This window comes from Abramis brama, assembly GCF_963993115.1.
Source record: "Abramis brama genome assembly, chromosome: 2".
Classification (NCBI taxonomy): Eukaryota; Metazoa; Chordata; class Actinopteri; order Cypriniformes; family Leuciscidae; genus Abramis; species Abramis brama.
In genome coordinates this window covers 59,337,184-59,355,873 of record NC_139964.1, presented here as the reverse complement: position 1 = coordinate 59,355,873, position 18,690 = coordinate 59,337,184, and the positions used below count along the sequence as shown (strand labels likewise).

The 18,690-nt window shown below is 35.8% G+C and overlaps 1 protein-coding gene across 1 annotated transcript; it reads left to right on the top strand.

Annotated features, from left to right (window-relative positions):
* Positions 1-7,139: 7,139 nt before the first annotated feature.
* Positions 7,140-17,610, top strand: LOC311068471 (cyclic nucleotide-gated channel alpha-3). The gene is made up of 9 exons (XM_084090946.1): positions 7,140-7,388; positions 8,902-9,056; positions 9,183-9,215; positions 9,304-9,435; positions 13,150-13,218; positions 13,317-13,508; positions 13,597-13,698; positions 14,266-14,372; positions 15,426-17,610. The coding sequence occupies exons 2-9, from the start codon at positions 8,965-8,967 to the stop codon at positions 16,814-16,816; spliced, it is 2,118 nt and encodes a 705-aa protein (XP_083947072.1). The 5' UTR covers positions 7,140-7,388; positions 8,902-8,964; the 3' UTR covers positions 16,817-17,610.
* The last annotated feature ends 1,080 nt before the right edge of the window (positions 17,611-18,690 follow it).

The window sequence follows — 18,690 nt, the reverse complement described above, 5'->3', positions numbered from 1 at the left end:
AGATCAATAGCACCCATGGCTCGACTCTGATCTTAAACAGCCCAATAAAATGAGCCTGGGCAGAGTGTTGTTCCCTTTCACGCGTGTCAGCACTGAACAAGAGCATTAATAGAATATTAAATATATAGGCAGTTGTATAAAACATGCTGAGCATGCACCTGTGCTATTTATAAAACCTCGTCTTTTCTGGGAAGGTCTAGTGCTTACATCATGAATATAATCCATCTTGGGTTACAATTTAACTGGAACTGTTACCTTCAAATGCCCTTTAGTTTCTAGACATGCTCTTATGTTCCTGCCTTTTGTCCTCACCACACACACACACACACACACGCACACACACATGCACGCACGCACACAAATTTACTTTGCTAACTAAATAAGGGCATACCATAGACTTCAATTGTCCAAATTTGTAATATGTTTTGTCAGATTTATGAGGACAAACTACAGCTAAATAACTAATCTAAATGAGGACATATCACAGACCTCTATAGTTTTAGAATAAAATAAAACTTTATTTGTTTTATGCATGATTCGTTTTTCCAATTGAGGACATTCCCAGTCAGGTTTTGCCACATATGGCTAACGTCTGGGGACAATAGTCTACAAATAGATTACTTTGTTCATTTAGTAATTATTTCCTTTTATTTTTGTCCTGTTTGTTTACTTAGATAAACATAAGCTGTTTTCCTTTCTGCTTGATATGACTGAAGTCACACCAACTGTAAAGCCACGTGTGAGAGGTGTGACATCATCTTCACACACACACACCTCCCCTCCCCGTCTCGAGCTGTAATCCGAATCAGCGGGGATTTTGATGACATTTGTTTTAAAGCTAAACAGATGCTGATCGTGGCAGAACTTTATCAGCCGCTTTCACGGAGGGACGAATATCATTGAAACTCAGTCTGAAACCAAAAAAGGAACAAACAGTGCCTTTCTAAAGATACCCCATGCAAAGAGAACAGGCCAAGCGATGAAGCATGAAAGTCTTAATCTTTTAGACACACACTAACACACAGCTGCAAAAGTCCACCATCTTTTCCCCATTGCTAGTTGAAGGCGAAATAAACACAGTTTACCTTATTCTATCAAGCAACCATGCTAATAACCCTTTAACGCCTGACAAATGTATATCTATATATAGGCTATAGTGTTTGCGGTTGCTGATATCTGTTATATACATTGTTATAACAGTAAAGCGGACAACTTACATAAAATGCAAATAAATATCCGTTGTTATTCCATCTCTCCCAATCATATGTCTTGGTAAGATGAAATATAAATGCTTCGTTTTCTGATCAAAAAGCTCTGTAGTTTTTATTGTGTGGAGCAAAACATATAATGCAATGCAATGATGATTGATAGATAAATAAACGTTCCTCACAAGCATGATTTATCATATTTGATACTTTAACATGATTTTTCTACAAAACCTAAACCTAAGTTGCTTCGGTCCAGTAAGTGTTCATCCTGACATTTAACAAACGATACAAAAATTTTGTATCTGATTTCACAGGAAACCTGTCACAACCTGAAGGTGGATATTTTTACAATTATATTAAAAGCCCTTTTACTTGCTAAAACAGTTTAAAGTATCAGTTAGATGACAGAAGGCATGTACAGGTTGTTTACAACAGGTTTTTTAGCATTCAGAAGCCTTAGAAATTTGCGTATCGCATATGATACAGCAGACTTTTAAATCACAGTCTTATAAAATGTATGCATTTTGTTGTATGGTTTTTGAGGAGGCGCTGTCTCCCTTTCCTCCTCAGAGAAATCACCACTACTAAATTGAAAAAGCATGCGTGCACATCATGATTCATGGGAGCATGAGTCATCTCTTCCAATGCAGTGATGGCATATATAATAATTCACACATGCCATGCATCCTGATTTGAGTCTTTCTCACATGCGTGTAGCCAGAGCATTGTGCTTTTTTTCTTTTTTGTGTGTGTGTGTGTGTGTGTGTGTGCACCATATAACACCATAGGCTATGTCATCTGCATGGCCTCATTCTAAAGAGTGGACATATGGCCCTAAAATTAGACAAGTTTGCTCTCTTTGCTTCATCGGTTCAATAAAATGCTGCAAAGTCAGAACAATGACAGAGGAACCCTAAAATAGCTGTTCTGCTCCTGCAAGCACACACACATTAAGGCGGGTTATTTATAAGAACTACAGCACACTCTGGCAAATGGGAAATGTCAATACAGATTGACATTCACATAGCATGACGGAGACCAGCGCTGTTCATCACTCAGAAACTGCATATTCATGACGTGTTTATGATGAGACGTAGTGATGGGTTAGAGGAGGCGACGACAGGGCCTTTTCTCCTATGCTTTTCTCCTCCGTGTGGTGCAGAAGTGAACAGTCCCCATGAGAGACGGGTGAAAAGTCTGGCTTTAGTTTAAGCAGAACTGAGCAATGTTTTATATCTCTTAAGTAAGACTTTGCTTTACATCACACATGCTAATTAATTAAAGGAGAACTCCGGTCAATTTTAACATTGAGCTAATTTTTTTGTACATTTGGAGTGCTGTCAATACAGAGAACAACGACAAAAATCGGTGTTGCCTACACCATGTTATCCTCTTTTTAAAATTTGCACCCTGTTGACTTCAATGGGGCATGTTTTAAACCTGCTTTTAGCCTCTAACATCCTTGATGTGTCATTACAAGTGCACAGCCAATGTGAGCACGGGTCAATCTGACTGCAGTAGATGTGAAAGATATGAATAAAAATGATAATAATTCAGCCAGCGCTCATACCTGTATTTACATCCTGTTTTCGGTCGAAGTCCAAAGTAATCGATTGTCGAGTTCACGCGCGTGATCATAGGTACTAAACCTATGCGCGTGAACTCGACAATCGATTACTATGGATCTCGACCGAAAAGAGGCTAAAAGCAGGTTTAAAACTTGCCCCATTGAAGTCAACAGGGTGCAAATTTTAAAAAGAGGATAACATGGTGTAGGCAACACCGATTTTTTGTTGTTGTTCTCTGTATTGACAGCACTCCAAATGTACAAAAAAATGAGCTCAATGTTAAAATTGACCGGAGTTCTCCTTTAACAGTATTTCACAATAATGTAATTCATTTGAGCCTGTGTTCCTTATGCATATGAGGCAAAGAACACAAAGGTCTTAAAATTAGGAGTGCAAAAGTGGATCGTGACTTGGTCATTTTGGCCTATAGCTGCTTATGTAGGACAATACATTGTTTGCTGGTGAGTTCGGCCTATAGACCAGCAGGGGGCGTCCATGCTATATTCATGTTTGTGCTGTTGTAGCGGAGTCCAAAAGTCTCAGACCACATTGAAAATCTTTTTATTGCACCTGGAAATCAACAGAAAGTTTTAGGATTTTATTATTGTTATTACAATTTTATGTTCTCAAATATATGCTGGACAACATGGATCATTTCCACAGACTTGTGGAATTCATAACATCTTGAGGACATGCTGTCCTATACAGTGTATGTATAATACAACACAGTTCAAATATTTGCGGTCAGTAAGATTTATTTTAAAATGAAACAATACTTTTATTCAGTAAAGCCAGATTAAATTGGTCAAAAGTAACAGTAAATACATTTATAATGTTACAATATTTTAATTTCAGATAAATGCTGTTCTTTTGAACGTTTGAACTGTTTTTAACATTGATAAATGTTTCATGAGTGCTAAAATCAGCATATTAGAATGATTTCTGAAGGATCATGTGACTTTTCATTCACACAAATTTCATTTTAAAATATTAAAACAGAAAAGTTATTTTAAATTGTGATAATATTTCACAATATTACTGTTTTTTGCAGTAATTACTGTTATATATACAATATTTTTGATCAAATGAATGCAGCCTTGCTGAGCAGAAGAGACTTAGAACATTCAAAACAAAGAAAAAATCGTAACGACCCCAAACTTTTGCATGTGATATATATCGGTCATTTAGAATTAAAAGATACACAAATCTCAGACTTCATTGGCTCAACAAGATTTGAGCATTTAGCATTTAGTTGTATTATCATTTTTAATAATTACAAATTTTAATTATTTTTTACAGCTGTTATTTTTAGTTTTAAAGAGGCATTCTGTAATTATAAAGGAAAGAACTTGGGTAAGGAGTCAGGGGACTGAAACAATTATAACCACACAGCAATTAGATCAGGACAGCAATCACCAGTAAACAAGATCCCATCTCTGGAGATGTTTGATGTTTCATAGCAGTCATCTGCAAACCAACAACCTTAACTGGACTAAACAGGACATGAAAATATGGAACATGTACTGATTCCTTCTTTTCTCATATGTTGTTCTTATGAGGAACATATCTGAAATACACATCTGGTAAATCTAAACACTTGGGATTTTTATCCGTTTTTGGTTACACTTTATTTTAAGGTGACGTAGTTACATTGTACTTACTCAAATAAGTACTGAGTATTAACTACATATACGAGTTGCAGATATGGTTTGGTTTATAGGGTTAGTTACTTGTAATTATGCATAATTTTATGTTATTACTATAGTAAGTACATGTAACTACGTCACCAAATAAAGTGTTACCTTCTTTTTTTGTATGGATTTTAATTTCAGTGGGTGTACCATTAGAGAAAAATATTTCTAATTATTTCTAATTCATTAAAATATGAATTACTGGACTGATTAGCAGACCAAGTTGGAACGAAATATACCTGACCAAAAAATCAAAGTGATGTTTTAAACAATATTAAATTTAAAATTAAAATTATTTTAAAATGATATTAACCTTAAAGCAAAGACCTCATCAAATTATAACAATTAACATTTTACTGAAATAAGAAAAATGTCAAATTGTACAAATGTTGTATTACACAGTTCTTTTCATATTGATTTCTCCAATGGAATTACTTCATTATCATTTGAGAGTGATTAGAGACTAGCATCTGCTCTGCAACACTTGTTTGAAGTCTGACTTCAAAAGATTAAACATAATCTGATTGATGGTGGTTTATCTCCTCTCAAAGTGTAGTCTGAGAATGACTGTCTTTAATAAGCAGCAAAAATCACACTGGGGGTCACAACAAATCAGACAGTTTCACTAATGAGTAAAGATAATCAATATACATTCATAATTAATGATAATCACAACATTCAACAAGACAGATAGTAGCTATAACACACATTTACTTTCTGAGACATTAACAGTCTGAAACAAGCAAATTAGCTTGATTTAATTGGACAGTTCAATGTTGAGCGATTATGGACCTCACAAAACTACATATGTGACCCTGGACCACAAAACCAGTCACATGGGTCAATTTTTTGAAATTGAGATTTATATATAATCTAAAATATGATTAAATAAGCTTTCCATTGATGTATGGTTTGTTAGGATATGACAATATTTGGCCGAGATACAACTATTTGAAAATCTGGAATCTGAGGGTGCAAAAAAATTGAAACATTGAGAAAATTGCCTTTAAAGTTTTTATGTTCATGATTTTGCTGCATTCACTCACAAAAATAAATATACAAAATATCTTCATGGAACATGATCTTTACTTAATATCCTAATGATTTTTGGCATAAAAGAAAAATCGATAATTTTGACCCATACAATGTATTATTGGCTATTGCCACAAATATACCCGTGCGACTTGTGACTGGTTTTGTGATCCAGGGTCACATATAACAAAATTAAAATTAGATTAAAGTTGGCATAATTTAGAAAATGATCTGGCTGAGATAAATAACAAATGAACAGCTTTGTGAAACCATAGTGCCGTGTGACTGTTTATTGCATGTCTTAATTTTACCATAATGATTAGATATTTATGTTTTCACAATATGTTAAAAAAAAATGTAAAAAAAAAAAAGTACAAAAATTGAGAAAACAATCGTTCTTGTTCTGTAATGCATTGACCGTCTTATGAAAACTATAGATAGATAGATAGATAGATAGATAGATAGACATCTGTCTTCAACTGTGTCTGACAGCTTCTTAACATTGGATCCAAGAAAGAGCATTAGTGGGTAAACCCAGATTAACAGCCTGCCTAAAGCAAGATTCCAGGTATTGGTCAGGACTTGATCTTTCCTTCGTAAAGCAGTCGTGTGCGAGGTTTCCTAGAGGAATGCTTACGGGTTTATGGCACAAGCCATTAGGACTCCCTTTGAGGGTGGAGGAGAGTGTAGAAAGCATTAACAAAGGTTAAAGGGCAAAAGAACATAAGCTATATTGGTAGTATAATGTGTTGCCATCATTGTAAGATGATTAAACAGCAAAATACACAGACAAAAAAATAATAATTTGTTAACCTAAATCATGGACAGCTTGCTACTGTAACTGAAAGCAAGCCACGCTTTGTGACAGGCCAGTGATACAGCACCAAGTCCATTAACTGAAGCTGAGTTGGCATAATAAACTCTTCTTAATTATTTAACACATTCAACTAACTGGTTTACCTTCCAGGGCACAGTATTGATCACCCGGGAACAAGAGAAGCATGCAGATTCATGACTAGTTACACTGAATAAATTAAATTCTGAAACAATGGAACATACACATACCGTACAAATATCGGAATGATTATTTATGTTGACGGTGGTGAGTATAATCAGTATAATCTGAACTCTTTATAAAATAATAGATGGGCTTATATTTGTTAGAATTGCAAGAATATTTTCTTATAGAATTTCAGCACAAAAAACAAATGTAAATCTTTTATAAAGTTCCCAACAGGACAGTTTTGATATGATTATGATAAACTGCCAGGTATACCAAGCTTCAGAAGGAATTTGAAGTTTTTTTTGTTGTTGTTTTCATTTATATATTGCCTTTACATTTATTCCAAAACAGCAAGTAATGTTCAGATAAATATTATACGATATGCAATATGACTCTAAGAATCAGAGTTTATACGGTTCATCTATAAGATCTCATTTGACGCATAGAGGATTCTAATTTCATATTAGGTTTTGGTTCCAAATGATCATAATGCCGTGCAAACATGATATTTATGTACTTACTTACTTGTAACTTACTCTGTTCTAAGACTCGGATGTTTTGGACTCTAAAGTCTTGGCATCCTCTCGGTGTAGACTAATAACTGCTCAGGTGTGTTGTGGGGAGGAGGAGGAGGAGGAGGAGGAGGAGGAGGAGGAACTGGATGTCCTCCGCGAGCGCAAGACACGTGCCATCATCCACCCGAGAACTACTTTGCGCTTTGAGTTCGACAGGACACTGCCTTTGCGTTTTGTTTTCGCAGTGAAGATCATATCATGTTAACATCTCTGAACCTGCAAGACATGTGGAATAGGATTTCGCTGATGTGAAGAAGCCTGTGGATTAATTTGCTTCGGGGGGTCACGCAGTTTCTCATCAAATTCTACAGGTAAACTTGAGTGTGATTCTGTTGTAGTATTTTATATTTTATAGCAGTTAGGCTACTTAATTGCTTGAATTCCCAAACACATTGTTTCTACACTTTACTTTATTTATTGTTTGTTTGTCTGTTCTAGTAGTTTCGGTCCTCGAATTTGATTGGTCAAGCGGAATTCCAAAAGCGCTGATATGATAAGATATTAGCCTATAACGACACTGGGATGTGTTTCACTATCTATATTTCCATCAAAAGTTCCGAATTTAACTTGTGTAAAATATCGGAATGTCGTAGCCTACAGAACATTTGCGAATAAAGCACCGTTTTATTAAAAAAAGCTCAGGGTTTCTCTAATGCTATTAGCAGAGGGTAAAATGGAAAACCAGTCGTGGAGCTGTAGCCGATCGATTACTATGGAAGCTTGTTACCGCCAATATTAAAAAGTGTAATTGCGACTTTTTATAACTAACTTTGAGTTATACAGTAAGAATTGGGAGATATAAATTCGCAATTGCGAGTTATAAAGTCAGATTTGTGTGTTATAGCCTAATATAAATTCGCAATTGCGTGTTATAAAGTCAGAATTGCGAGATAAACTCGAGTTCAGATTTACGAGTTTATCTCGCATTTCTGACTTTATATCTCACAATTCCGCCTTTATAACTCACAATTGCTTGTTATAAACAAGAAAATAATAAGAAAAAAAAAAAAGGTAAAATGTCAGAATTGTGAGCTGACGTTTTATCCTCAGAATTGGGACTTTATAACTCGCAATTAAGAGTTTATATCTCACAATTCTGAGAAATATCATAATTGCGAGATATAAACTTGCAGTTTCGAGAATTAAAGTCACAATTGCGAGATATAAACTCACAATTCTGACTTTTTTCTCACAATTGCAAATTTATTTTGCAATTATGACTTTTTTTTTCTCGCAATTGTGAGAAAAAGTCAGAATTGGGAGATGTAAAATTAGAACAATAAAAAGGCATTTTATATCAGAATAGCTACATTGCAAATAAATATTCAGAGAGGTATACTTGTTTTTTTCTTTTTTTTCTCAAGTTTAAGCACTTACAGGTTTGATCCTAGCATGTTTGGCTAAAGGAATCCCGTTTTAGCATTTTTACCTACCTGTCTCAATCAGAAATCTCCTGTTCAAAAACCACAGGCTCTTTTTTTTTGGCTCTTTAAACAGCTAATCTTCCTGGAAGACGCTCCTGATCCCACTTGGCATTTGAGCTGCAGTGTGTATTTATAGAGTAGACACTTGCATCTGTTTTGCATGTATATAGGATCCATTATCCTTCTGTCCATTTTTAAAATAGAACAAGGATTTATTTTTAATCTTTTTGGGATAAAAATGGTCAAAGTGTTGCAATGTGAAAATGCTTCACTTCAACCCTAATAAAATTAGCTGTAATACTATTTATTCATGAATTTGAAGACTGTTTATGTGAAATGGATTAGAACCACTGTGCATGTGGAGGTATGTTCACTAATGGAAGTGCATTTCAATTTACAGGAGTGATTTCACAAATGCTCCAGATGTGATCCAATTGCAGCGAATGGTCTAACAGGAAAGAAAATGGCTAAAATCTGCACAGAACAGTCATACCCCTCACAAAGATCCGCCTTCACTCCTGAGCCAGCTATTGAATGGATCGAGAGAGGAGAAAGGTCTGAGGATATACCGCAGACATATAGACAAATCGATCACTATTTTGCATCTAGAACAATTCTCACTTCAATTAAATAATTAAAAGTCCTAATATTTTATTTGTTGTATATTTGTCTCTTTTGCAGTGGTGATCAGCCACCCCATGGACTAATGGGCAGGTGATTTGATCTTTTGCTCTGTTAGAGATTTGAGAATTGTTTGTGCATCATAAGTGATTTTAATAAGCCACTGTACCTTCACTTTCAGGATGTGCCAGTTCATCCCGAGGTTTGGAGGAAGGTCTACCAAATGTAAAGCTTCTGAATGCAGCGATTCTGGAGACATGCAAAAGGATGCATCATGGGATGACAGAGGACAGGACCAACTGCGCAAGAGGAAGTGAGTGAAAATGCAACCGTGTGCACAGTGGCCTCCAAAAAATATTTGTACACAATCGTAAATTTACAACTAAATTGGAAATAATCACCATGCATTTTTATGGAAACTTCCACCATGACTTTTTATCTCACAATTGCAAGGTTAATATCTCACAGTTTTGATTTTATAAAGTTTAATAGTGATTTTATTGAGTATTATATCGGAGTGTTTATTTACACCAAGTGCAAAGAGTCTGCCTTGCTGGCAGATGCTATTTATACTAACTCCGCCCACCATTGTCTGATTGAGCCCTACAAAATGACAGAAGAAATCCTGCTGATAACAGGATCAGTGGCATAGCAAGAAAAGCCTGGAACACATCAAGCCGACGTCAAAAGCTCTGTTTACACCTGGTATTAAGATGTGTTTTGGTCGATCGGATCTAGGGCTGTGCAACAATTAATCGTGATTAATCGCATCCAAAATAAAAGTTTGTGTTTACATAATATATGTGTGTGCACTGTGTATAATTATTTTGTATATATAAATACACATACATGCATGTATATTTAAGAAAAATGTGTTATTTATATATAAAATATTGATATTTCTATAATATAAATTATATATATATATATATATATATATATATTTATATACAATTTATATTATATAGAAATATACTATATATAGTATAAACATGCTAATATTTCTTAAATGTATACATCCGTGTGTGCATTTATATATATACAAAATAATTATACACAGTTCACACACATATATTATGTAAACACAAACTTTTATTTTGGATGCGATTAATCACGATTACTTGTTGGAGACACATTCCCATTTACACCTGGTGTTTTAATCTGTCTCTTTTGTCCACTTTCAAACACTTCTGTCCTTTCTTCGAAGTGAGGGTCTATGGGCGGGTAAATGTATGGGTGTTTTTTCAGATCTTTCAAACTAATGGACAAAATAAGCTTGCGCGATATACATATGAACGCAAAGGAAACAACGGAAGAACATACGGGGAGCAGCAGCTTTCGTTTCTGCTCTGATAGAACACAGTGTTACAAATCAGGAATGGCGAGAGAACACTGAACTTGGTACATTTTTCGTCTTCAAACTAAACTTGGGTCTCCAGCCAACAAAGTTTAAATCCCATCTGGCTAGCGCGCTTCCCATAAATATTCAACCACATGAGCGTTTACACTGCGAAAGCAATCCGGTCAAATGCATTTTCGACTACCTCTGCAAGCTCAAAACTTTTAGACCCCGTTTACACCTGTATTTAGCGTCGCCCACTTGTGATCCAGTCGACCAAAACGCATCTTAATACCAGGTGTAAACAGGGCAAAGAACTAGCGGCGATGAAAGCGGACTGTGTTGTTGACTCTCGCCGGCTGCGTCTCGGCCAAAAAGCTGCGCCTGAACACACCAAAAGGACTAAAGGCAACTGTTAAGTAGCATGTGCGTTCTGAGCCTGCGTGTAAGTAAATATCTGTCTGTATCAGCAGGCATCAATAGTCTATTTTCGCCATTCAAAAAAGGGAAACCAAAACTAGGACTGCACATATGCAAACCGTAAACAAAGCAGCATTTGCTTACATTTTTGAATATCAATCACGCTGATCACTTTCTTCATTCCAGTCGGCTCATGTTATTATGAAAATATTAGTGCATTAAATGCACATTTAAGATGACAATCAGAGTTCTCTTTCTCGCCGACGGCCGACACCGATTCTAAAGCCAACGGTGCGGAACACACAGAAAAAACTAAGCCGACCGACGTTCAAAAACGGCCCGACGTCCGCTTGGTGCGTCCCGGCCTTTACGTCCGCTTGGTACGACCGACCTGAATTCGATTCTGTCTTTTTCCGAACTTATTCTTCTATATTTTATCATCGCATATCAGCTCGGAAAAGCATTTATTTTAAAGGTCCCGTATTATGCCCCTTTTCACAAGATGTAAAATAAGTCTCTGATGTCCCCAGAGTGTGTATATGAAGTTTCAGCTCAAAATACCCAACAGATCATTTTTTACAGCATGTTTAAATTGTCATTTTTTGGGGCTCAGAAAAACGCGCTGTTTTAGTGTGTGCCCTTTAAATGCAAATAAGCTGCTGCTGCACGGCCCAGGGGGCGGAGCTTCATGAGCTCGCGCTCAGTCTCTCAGGACAATTTCATCTCACGGAATGATGATAATATCAGAAACTCTCAGTAACGGTGTTCATTTCGAGTCGGACAATAATGCCTACAGAGTCAGAGTGCTGTATAGAGATGGAACAGGTATAGTTTAGTAGTTTAATTACGGTTATTATAACGTATTTGTCATCTGCTTGTATGTATCCATTATTTATTAATAGCCTACAAGTCTGCTGTCTGAATGATGATCAAACATATACTGATGAGTTTAATAAAGTTTATTGTACATCACACAAAAGATGAAGCGTCAGTTTTACTTCAGAAAATCACCGTAAGAGCTGAGTAAACACAGTAAGTTATAAGAAGTGCGCAAGTACATAAACGAATTTCGGTAGAGTTGAGGGAGCATTCCTGTGGGCGGAGGTTAGTCAAAAAACTGTTCTAGTGACGTCATTAAAGAAGGAAGTAGAGGGATGTAGTCCAAACGGGCCGTTCGATGTAGGCGACTTCTGTTAAATAAAATATCTCGCTTGGCATTGAACTTTGAGCTTTATAATTTTACAGATATTATTTATGCTCTAACAGCAACATTACACACTAACTAAAGTTTGAAACATGGGATCACGAAGAACGGGACCTTTAAATAAAAAGTGAAATCGAAAAGTGGAGATAAAGTGCCAAACGCGTTTTTAACAGTGGGAATAAAGTGTTTATTAAGTGTGACAGGTACAAGTAATGCTCCAAGAAGGCAGCATCCATTTTAGATTTTATTAATCATAAACACTGAATATATTGTTATCTGTTTTATAATATTCTACAATACAAAGAGGTGCAAAAAGTATCTGCCACTATTTGCAATATAAATAAGTAGGCTATAAACAGTATCTAACAATGATTGACACTTAATGTAAATAGCATCTGTCACTATATGCACTTAGTGCAATTTGTGAAAAGCTGCTGCCATAAATATATTTTTTTCTTTTCTGGAGAAGGTGTGAACTTCCGCATTTCCAACAAACTAATTGTGCAAAAAAAATACTTTGAAAGGAAACATAATCAGCGCTAATGAAATGTCTCTTGATCTATGGTGAGATTAAGTGTTTCTCAGAGAGGATGTGCTGACGATAACCTTATAATCCTCTGCTGTCTGTCACACTCTCACTTTCTTCGGTCCTAGTATTCGAACCACAACCCTTCCTGATGATGGTCCTGGTCATACTGCTAGTCTACTGGAATATACTGCTACTTATTTGCTCACATTTAACAGAATGAAATGCATTACAGCTATAAGATTAACACAGAATTCAAAAATGCATCATTCACAACTTCTTCACATCTCTCTCCCCTTGCGTGATTTATTAAATATTTAGATTAATTTGATAATGCTTTCAACTACCAAAAACAATGTAGTACTCTCAGCTCCATTTAACTCCATTTGAATCCATTTAACAGATCCATTTAAATCCAATTGTAAATCCAATCCAATTCAATGTAGTCAACATTATTTCATAATGTTTTAGTATTTCATATTGTATCCCTAATCAAATTACAGGAACAAGACTATTTACGTTATTGTTGTCTTTACAGCTTCAACAACAATGCAAATCATTGGCCTCTTGCAACACTGAATATGAACAACTGCAACAATACAGATGAGTATGTGGGAAAGTTAAATATTATTACATGTTGTGCTTAAATACATTATGCTAATTGCTACATACTAAATTTCATTCATCATCATCATTTGAATGCAGCAAAAAGGATGACAGGGAGATAAAGAAAGATGAGAAGAAAGAAGAACCAAAAAAGGATGAGAAGAAAGATGAAAAGAAAGATGAGAAGAAAGACGAAAAGAAAGATGAGAAGAAAGACGAAAAGAAAGATGAGAAAAAAGATGAAAAGAAAGATGATAAAAAGGATGATAAAAAGAAGGAAGAGGAGAAACCGTGAGTATTTTATCTCAATTAAATGCAATTAAACTTAGGTCTTTGTTCAGTCCTGAACTTTGTATAATTATTATTATTATTTTTTTAGAAAACATGTATGGATAATGGATCCAGCGACAGATTTGTACTACCACTGGCTGACCCTTGTGGCAATACCTGTCTTCTACAACCTAATGATGCTTATTACCAGGTAATGTTATTAGAAGTTCCACGATATTGCATGCTAATTATTAAAATATATTAATATAAAATATATTTAAATGTTATTTAAAATAATAGGGATATCACAGCTAATTATCAAACAAACAAGAAAACTATATTCTGAAATATATCAAGTCAAGTCACCTTTATTTATATAGCACGTTATAAAATACAGATTGTTTCAAAGCAGCTTTTTACAGTGCTAACAGGAAAATGATTCAGTGATGCAAACAGAGTTCATTTCAGAGTTCAAATATTGTCATTGCTCAGTCAGTTCAGTATCGATTAATTTCCGTTGTAAAGATCATCAATTATTAAATTAGTTAATTTCATTTATAAAGCAGTTCTGCAGAAAACAGTGATGTCATTGTCCAGCTCAGTTCAGTTCTCATCCAATAGTGTCAATATTTTGTTGAATATTAAGTGTCCCCAACTAAGCAAGCCAGATATAATAATATTTTGTACTTCAAAGAATAATCTGGTGCTGTTGTGTGGCGATAGCTCTAATGTAATGCTAAATTCGGTCTGTTCTGATCTGGGGTTTTTTTTCTTCCAGATCCTGTTTTAATGAGCTGCAGGATGATTATACAATCCTATGGCTAGTTCTGGACTATTCATCAGATACCATCTACTATCTTGACACATTTGTGAGATCAAGGACAGGTGAGATTATTCTTCAAATTTTCTCTGTTTGTATTCACTTTGTCATATTTAACTATAACAGTGAATTAACTAAAAATGTATCTAAAGCAGTGGTTCAGCAAACTGCTAAAGGGGTTGCAGGCTGACTTAAAAATATTTCAATGAATCAATTCTGAATAATGTAATAAAATTATCTATTTATAAATTCAAATGCTACAGAGAACACAAAATCAAGATGCAAACTGAAATCATACTGTATTTATTGTTATTTTCATTCAAAAACTATTTATTATTATTACTATTGTTCTACAACTCTAGACTACAGAACATAACTTCTGAAATCACTGCTCTACAGGGAAAGAAGTTGTCAGTGCTAAAAATAACATCCTATAATAAACAATAGGGATGCACCGATATGAACATTTTGGCCGATAACGATAATTCTTTATATTTGAAAGCCGATAACCGATATATTGGCAGATAAATCTAAATCCAATTTTTTTTTTTTTTTTTGAGAGCCTGATTACAAAAACAAAAGTCTAACCATTAAAAGCCATGTCCCAAGTACAAAATTATTATAATGTTCTCATTATAATTTTATGTAGCCTATATGACAGACTTGCGCTGCTCATGTTGCACTTAACTTTTTTTTCCTTTTTTGAAGTGGAAAAAAGGAAAATACGCTTATGCTACTCTGAACAATGACTGAACTTCGTATTTTGAGCACTTCTTGCGTTGTTTTTTTGCCTCTTCACGATGACTCGCTTAATTTAGTCCTAATTTGTAAGTTGCTTTGGACAAAAGGTCTGCTAAATGACTAAATGTAAATGTAAGTGATTCCAGTTATATTTCAACCAATTAAAAACCATCATGGTGAACAGTGTGCATCTTAAGTGTCTCAACTGAAAGAAAATAATATATTTATTGGCTTTAATATATCAACCAAATTTTCTTATTTGTCTGATAACGATAACATTAAAACGGAACATATATCGGCCGATGCCAATATGGTGGCCGATATATCGTGCATCCCTAATAAACAATGTATGTAACTTCTTGCAATTGTTTTCACAGGTTTCTTGGAGCAAGGATTACTGGTGAGAGAATCTAAGAAGCTCTGGGAACAATATAAAAAGTCACCGCAATTCAGATATGATGTGTTCTCCATGATACCGACAGACATAATAATGCTGAAAGTGGGGTACAACAATCCCGAACTAAGATTTAACCGGCTTTTCAAAATGGCTCGTCTGTTTGAGTTCTTCGACCGCACTGAAACCAGAACCAACTTCCCCAACATCTTTCGCATCAGCAATCTCGTCCTGTACATCCTTATCATCATCCACTGGAACGGCTGCATCTTTTTCGCCATCTCAAAAACAATCGGCTTTGGATCAGACACTTGGGTGTACCCCAACATCAGTGACCCTGAATTTGGCCGTCTTGCCAGGAAGTACATCTACTGCTTGTACTGGTCCACTCTCACGCTCACTACAATCGGGGAGACGCCACCGCCTGTCCGAGACATTGAGTATTTATTTGTCGTTTCTGATTTTCTCATCGGCGTGCTCATTTTCGCCACCATTGTTGGTAACGTCGGTGCCATGATTTCCAACATGAATGCATCCCGCGCGGAGTTCCAGGCCAAGATTGACTCCATCAAGCAGTACATGCAGTTCCGAAAGGTCACCAAAGATCTGGAGGCCCGTGTCGTGAAGTGGTTTGACTACCTTTGGACGGAACAGAAGACCTGCGATGAAAAGGAAGTGCTCAAGAACCTGCCAGACAAACTCAAGGCGGAGATCGCCATCAACGTGCATCTGGAAACCCTTCGGAAGGTGCGTATCTTCCAGGACTGTGAGGCAGGGCTTCTAGTTGAGCTTGTCCTCAAACTTCAACCGCAGGTTTTCAGTCCTGGCGACTACATCTGCAAGAAGGGCGACATCGGGCGGGAGATGTACATTATCAAAGAAGGCAAACTAGCTGTGGTGGCGGATGATGGCGTTACGCAGTTTGTGGTGCTCGGTGATGGTGCTTACTTTGGCGAGATCAGCATCCTCGGCATCAAAGGAAGTAAAGCCGGAAACCGCAGGACTGCTAACATACGCAGCGTGGGATACTCCGATCTGTTCGCACTCTCGAAAGATGACTTGATGGAAGCATTAACTGAGTACCCAGAAGCAAAGAAGGCTTTAGAGGAGAAAGGTAGGGCTATTCTGATGAAAGACAATCTTATCGATGAGGCTGCAGCCAATGCTGGCGCTGACCCGAAGGACCTGGAGGAAAAGGTTTCCACAATGGAGACAAATTTAGATGTGATGCAGACTAAATTCGCTCGTCTTATGGCAGATTGGACAGCCAGCCAGACAAAGATCAAACAGAGGATCACCAACATGGAGGCCCGAGTGAAGATTCTTAGGGAGGAGGATTTATCTGAGGTCGTGGAGGATAAGAAGGACAAATAGTTTTATGCTGAAATAGACTGAACTCACAGCATGTCTCAAGAACACGGATTACACATTTACCCATATAGAGAAATTTGGCATCATTTGAGAGGAATTGGTTGATCTCAAAATAGCACAGCAGCAACATGTACTATTTATAGACGAGTCAGTCAGAGATTTGGCATTTCACAAGACCTAAACCTAATTTGTAAAGGCGTGTAAACAATGACAGATCAGACTGTTCTAGCCTCACTAATGCAGGATTGTCTTAAGAAGTAATTTTGGACAACAATGCACCAAGATCATCTTCTGTTTTTGGTTATTTTGGTTCCTGATGCTGTTGCTATGGAGTATTGCAGTGTCTGAATATCAGATGTGTGATGCCTAAAATGGTAGAACTGTGAACTTTAAGGGTTTTTTTGTTCAGCTATACTCTCTGTGAGATGTTATGCTGTAAGTGGTTTTTAACCAGCATTAGTAAATTTGCACAATATCTTTCAGTTTTGAACTTTTGATGCAGTTTAAATTTCAAACAAGTTTTCAGGAATTGTTCCCAAGCCTTGCTGTCTTATCTGCTATAACAAAGCTTTGCTTTTACTAAGCGAACATAAATACCAAAGCAGAACATCCTGTAATGTAATAAAATCGAGGGTTTTTAAGTTCATTTTTTTTATATATATGAGAATAAAATGGAGGGTTCCCCATTTTAGTCCATCATGTTCTGTTCTTGTATGTATATTCTATTTTCATTCAGCTAATGAAAAATTGCTGTATATGTTCTGTAATAAATAAAAATATTTTAGAAATTTTCCTAACATTTTGTGTCCACTGTGTGTATTTATTGTTTTGTTTTGGATTTATTAATTTTTTTAAAAAAAATTATCAACAATTAATCCAAATAATTAAACTGTGCAGTTGTTGTGGGCATAATCCTGTTCAGACTTGCCCTTAATGTGACAACCTATGACTTCAGTGCGTGTTGTCCATTGGGAACGGTAGACCAACAATTAGATCTACCAAACATTAAAGGCTAGCTGTGCTGGAAATGCAAACACTGCAGTTTTGACTCCTGAGAGGAAAACATAGACTGAAATGTAAAATTAAATTAGGTATCAGCGTCTCTGTGCGTATTTTTTTATGATAATTGTTTGTTTTGTTTTTTGAATACTACAAAAAGATATTTTTGTCATGTACTGAGGCATTCAATGACTTATTTCAAATGTTTTCATGCATTTAATCATATATTTGTGTTTTTTTTATAGATACATTTTTGAGAGATGTTGATTATGGAAAGCAGCTGAGAATTATCACAATTATTATTACAAAAACAGCTTGTAATGCAAATGACGTGACAGTTGTCGGGTGTCAACTTCGTGCAATACAGGGTGCTAATTAGGCTGCCTTTCTCCCGGTGTCCTCAGGGACAGGAATCAAGCAGCGTTTCGCTATTGTGAGGTGAATGTGGAGGTGAGAGCAGTGCAGCAAAACTGTTGTGGATGAGAGACTGTCAGACAGAATAGACCCAGGCTGGCATTTGCTTGAGTGCAAACCAGAGCGTGTAAAACGGAAGCTTGCAAAGCCTCATCACTCTCTCCCTCATAATCAATGTCTCACTGAATCGACCACATGGAAATGCTGGATTAAGTTGTCATGTTAGTGAAAATTTCTGCCAAAAACATACATTGCAGTCAAGTAAAAAACCATACATATTTTTTTCCCAAATAAAAACAATATTTTAAGATTAAAAAAATGTACATTATGTGAAATTTATTAAAATAAAAAATATATTTTGCACAAACTTGGAATTCACAAAAAATCGTGGACTGCTGTAATTAAAGAAAGGTGACACATTTTTGTTTTGTTTATTAGTCATATATATATATATATATATATAT

What these genes read in the sequence shown, in the direction of transcription:
- LOC311068471 (XM_084090946.1), top strand. Translation starts at nt 8,965, where the DNA reads ATGGCTAAAATCTGCACAGAACAGTCATACCCCTCACAAAGATCCGCC. An exon ending in TGGATCGAGAGAGGAGAAAG is followed by an intron (nt 9,057 to 9,182) that starts GTCTGAGGATAT and finishes TCTCTTTTGCAG; the next exon opens with TGGTGATCAGCCACCCCATG. An exon ending in GACCAACTGCGCAAGAGGAA is followed by an intron (nt 9,436 to 13,149) that starts GTGAGTGAAAAT and finishes TTGTCTTTACAG; the next exon opens with CTTCAACAACAATGCAAATC.